Source organism: Limulus polyphemus, unplaced genomic scaffold (assembly GCF_000517525.1).
Source record: "Limulus polyphemus unplaced genomic scaffold, Limulus_polyphemus-2.1.2 Scaffold4019, whole genome shotgun sequence".
NCBI lineage: Eukaryota > Metazoa > Arthropoda > Merostomata > Xiphosura > Limulidae > Limulus > Limulus polyphemus.
The window spans coordinates 71,297-75,883 of NW_013669629.1; the positions used below are offsets into that span (position 1 = coordinate 71,297).

Here is a 4,587-nt window from a genome sequence, read left to right on the forward strand (position 1 = left end):
GGACCGGTGCGAACCGGCTGAATCCCACCACTGTAACTAAGGTATACTATTTCACAACTGTGCGTCTTAACAATAGCCCTGCAGTGTATTTGCTATTGGTAAAGATTCTGTCATAATGCTGTACGTTCAAAGCACACCACTCCTCCTTGCATTTTCCCATTATTCATCTAATGTATGAAGGTGATCTGATTCAACAACCCAGTTACACATAAGTCCATATGTGCTGTTTCCAATGGCTTGACCTGTATGTCTTCATATGGAATAGCAGTTTCATTCTCCAGCTGTTTGAAGTATAGGGCAGTTGATCATATATATACATGTCATTTGTATTACTTTTTATGATGGAAATTATTCTTGATTATGTTGCATACTGTTGCCTGAGACATGTAGACTGCTATTACAAAAAAAAACAAAAACACATTACTGGAATTCTCAACAATATGTGCATTGTATGTATCTACTTCAAATTGGTTAGTTTTAAGCTTTACCAAGATGCATTCTATTTTATATTCTGCAATCTTTGATGTACATAATATATATTTACTAATTAAAACTGTCTGGTCTGCATAATAGAAAATCAAGTAACATGTAAACATTGGATGACTAAAGCCTGTTATAAACTGACTGGTAAAAATGTGAAGACTTATTTATGAATAGGTGGAGATCCAGGAAAGAGAATTAAAACAGGATGATTCTATAGTGACTGTTGAGTTATTTGACCCAAAATCTCAGAATACACAATATGAGTCATTAGAGAGTTCTGCTGAGCAACTATTTATCCAGGTATTTTAATACAACTTATACATAGTTTATACACAGTTCAATTATGTACAATGTTTATCATTTTACTGTAGATCAGATTATTTTACATGTTTTAAGCATTGTTTGGATTTCTTTTAGTTAACTAAGTTTTTTAGGTTTTACTAACAGGCATCTTTTTTCTTTCTTCTGTAATAAGTTACTGTAACTATCCATTGACAGTTTTGTTTGAATGTCTTAGGCTAGTGAATTTATATTAATTATACTAAAATATTTGTTTATATGTAGATGCTTTAATTTCTTTGACTATAATTATGAAAGACATAGAACATTGTAATTCAATATAGATAAACAATTTAGTATGAAACTGGAAGTTTTAGTTTAGAGTTTACCACCTGGCTACTTAGCTACCACTATAAGAGAAATTCATCACTTATACAAAAACTCTTGCATGTTTCATATGAGAAAACTGCTCTTTGATTGATCAGTAACAGTTTCTCCCCGAAGTAATGAAATAGTATATTGAAGTGTACATGTTGTCGGTCTCAGCAGATAGTGCTACTGAAGTTTTATATATTATCTAAGACATTATCCCACAACTCATATTGTCTAAATGTACAGAAATTAAATTGTTTGAGAGAAATTAGTACAGATAATTTGAAAAAAAATGTCATGATCTTTCCAATGTAGCTAATGTAGTTTTTTTGATGAGGGCTTTCAGGTTAGTTTCAGAGTACTATTTGATTTATAAACTAATAGTATGAAATGATATACAATAATTGTTTTGGAAATCATAATCGAAATAACTTAAAGTGTAATGGTATTAAAATTTTTTTTTATAGATAACACAATAAGATCAGTGTTAGTCTTAGTTTCACTTATGGTAAGAATATGATTGATGAATTTGATATTTGTATGCTGCTTAGAAGTTAGTCTTCAACCATATTGACTACAAACAGATACAAAACAAAAACTTAAGTGAAAATTTTACACAAACAACTACAAAGAACTTATTTTCTACCATTAGTTTTTGTACCAGTTAAAAAACTCTGGAACATAAAAAGCAAACAGTAAATATTCTCCTACAATTCACTCAATGAAAAGGAATTACACAGACAAATGAACATTCTGAATCTGAAATGCCTGTAATCGTAGTTTTTTGGTTAAAGAACTGTGGTGTCTACTTTTCTATTAGGAAGAAGTTTTCAAGGATATTGAGCACATTGAAAAAGAAGACTTTCCACTGAAAATTCAGTTGTCAGCCCAACCATCTCAAAAGGTACAATTTGAAATGTCTAAGATTTTTGATAGGAAAATTTCCATCAAAGTAATCTTCCCATACAAGTTTTCTGTCATCTTGAGGTACATTTGGTGATTTATACAAGAGTTTAACTGATTATATGAAAGTAGCTCATTCTCGGAGGTAATAAGAGCGTTTATAGGAAATATAAATGATAGATTATGTGGATACCAGATAACAAAGAACTGACCAGAAAATAGTTGGGGAAAGATAGATTAAAGTGGACTTATGCTGTCCAAGGTACAATACCAGATCTGTACATTATATACTTTTCAATAGTTTTACTAAAGTTAGTACACAGTTCTTAAACATTTGATGAATGATATGTGTATGTAAAGAAATGGGTCATGAGCATATTCTTCAGTTCAGCTAATTACACCTGTCATGTAAATTCTGACCACTTTATTTTTAGAAGGATGTTTATCGTAAGCATGATGAAGAAACTATCTTTTTACTGTCAGAGGAAACACCTCAGAAAACAAAGACACAATATCAAACTCCATGGCATTCTGAAGAGCATATTTTTATCCAAGTAAGCCATATCACAGATTCTTCCAGTTGAAAGAAAGAAGTAAATATATATATTCTTACAACAGTTTGTGTTACAATTAATTTTTTGGACCACATAAATACAAAACATAGCGAAATAATAACATTTTATACAATATCTTTAGGAATTTCATAAAGCTAAGTCTGAGGCTTCATCTTATATGCTTTATTTTAAAAAAATAGCTTTGACTTTGTGAAATAAAATAAAATATTAGATACCTTTTAATTATATGATTATGGAAATGACAACTTTTAGAATACATATAATTAGTAAAAAATTAAATGTTATGGTTTGTATAAGAATTACTGTGCTACTATTTTATTTATTTTGATGAATGTTATCAGATTTCCTAGTAAAATTCTTTGCTTAATTGTGATATTTTTGTGTTTTTCAACAGGAAGGGAAAAGTTTGTGCATATCATTCAATGCATATATATATTTAATTCAAAATGTAAATCCTAAATGCAGGAAGATTTGTTAAGAAATATGAAATGGATGAGGAAAGGCATAATAGTGTGATTATAATTTTGCAAATGTTTCTTTTAGAAGGACAGTTCTTCTAATATTGAATATGAAGAAGAAGACAATTCCTTGAAAATTAAGATAGATGATAAACTATCTAAACGGTCACAACTTGAGATACCAGTGGAATCTGCTGAGCAGATTTCAATCCAGGTACCAGCATGCTCACTTTTATAAAATATGTATATTTGCACAAACAGCATGATGGCATAAACTGTTATTAGATGATTCAATCGAATTTAGAAAAACTAGAATTTATAACATTTTTCATTGAAATAAAATAATGTATGTTATATCACATTTATCTAAAGTGTTTTTAGCACAGTTTTGATAATTTTTCAAGAATGTTTCTAGTAATGCATACACAGATAGGTTGTAATTTTGCAAATATTTCTTTTAGTTTTAAAGAATATGTATAGAATTATTGGTACAATAGTAAAAAAGGAATTTATTGTGCAATGTGGGATATGTATTTTAATTTTATTTTTATATTATTAATAGTACTTCTTCATACTGGTAACACAGGCCTGCAAATTTATTCTCTATAAAAGTTGTATAGGTTTTAATAACAGATTTTCCATAATTCAGCTGTGCATATTTCAAAAATAATATTCTTTTTTTTTCTTCTATCATATAAGGATTTTTTACAAATCCGGAAGAAAAAAAACTCTTACTTAGATCAAATTATTATTTCGTTTACCACAATGAACATTTTTTATTACTACGTTTGTTAACAGAATTATAAACAAACGGAAGAAAAGGGAAGAACATCGATGACAAATGAATATGCATCCTCATTCATCGTGTTGTGGTCTTTCTTTTATGTATTGTGTCTGGAGCATCTTGTTTCAATGACCAGCAGTAATCAGCCATCATGCTGTTGTTCCACCTTCTCTGATACCTCCTCTTCATTTCCCTGATGCTTGATGAAACCTTTCCCCTTGTTCTTTGCTGACAGCACTGAGATATTCAGGGAAGTAGTAAATATGGGAGTGTAAAAAATGAACTTTCAAGCTCATTTTACAACACAACTCTTTGAATTTATTAAGCATGTTATTGACAATATTTCCATAATTTGGGTCCTTGTTGTTTCCTAAAAAATTGTCGGTATCATCTTTAAAAGCAATCTACGCTTCTTTTTCAACTTTCCTCATTGTCCTTTCGAACTGTTCATCCAAAGTCATTTTCCTAATTTGAGGCCCAACAAAAATCCTTTCTTTACATTTTGCTTCTGAAAGAGCTGGGAATTGCCCACATAGATACTTGAAACAGTTACCATCTTTGTTTAATGCCTTTACAAACTGCTTCATCAAGCCTAATTTTATGTGAAGTGGAGGTAATAGGACTTTCTTTGTGTCAACCAAACTTTCACGTTCAGTGTTTTTCAATCCTGGTAACAGACTGACTCTGTGTGGCCATTGCTTCTCTGTCCAGTGCTGATTTCATGCTCTACTGT

General features: G+C 30.2%; 1 protein-coding gene across 2 annotated transcripts in view; it reads left to right on the forward strand.

Annotated features, from left to right (window-relative positions):
- The window catches only part of LOC111088567 (alpha-scruin-like), a 43,924-nt gene that overhangs the window by 19,752 nt on the left and 19,585 nt on the right, over positions 1-4,587 (forward strand). For both annotated transcript variants that reach the window (XM_022399068.1, XM_022399069.1), the window contains exons 5-8: positions 658-783; positions 1,955-2,038; positions 2,472-2,591; positions 3,156-3,284. In XM_022399068.1, the coding sequence (XP_022254776.1) occupies positions 658-783; positions 1,955-2,038; positions 2,472-2,591; positions 3,156-3,284 (459 nt within the window). The remainder of the gene's footprint in view (positions 1-657; positions 784-1,954; positions 2,039-2,471; positions 2,592-3,155; positions 3,285-4,587) is intronic.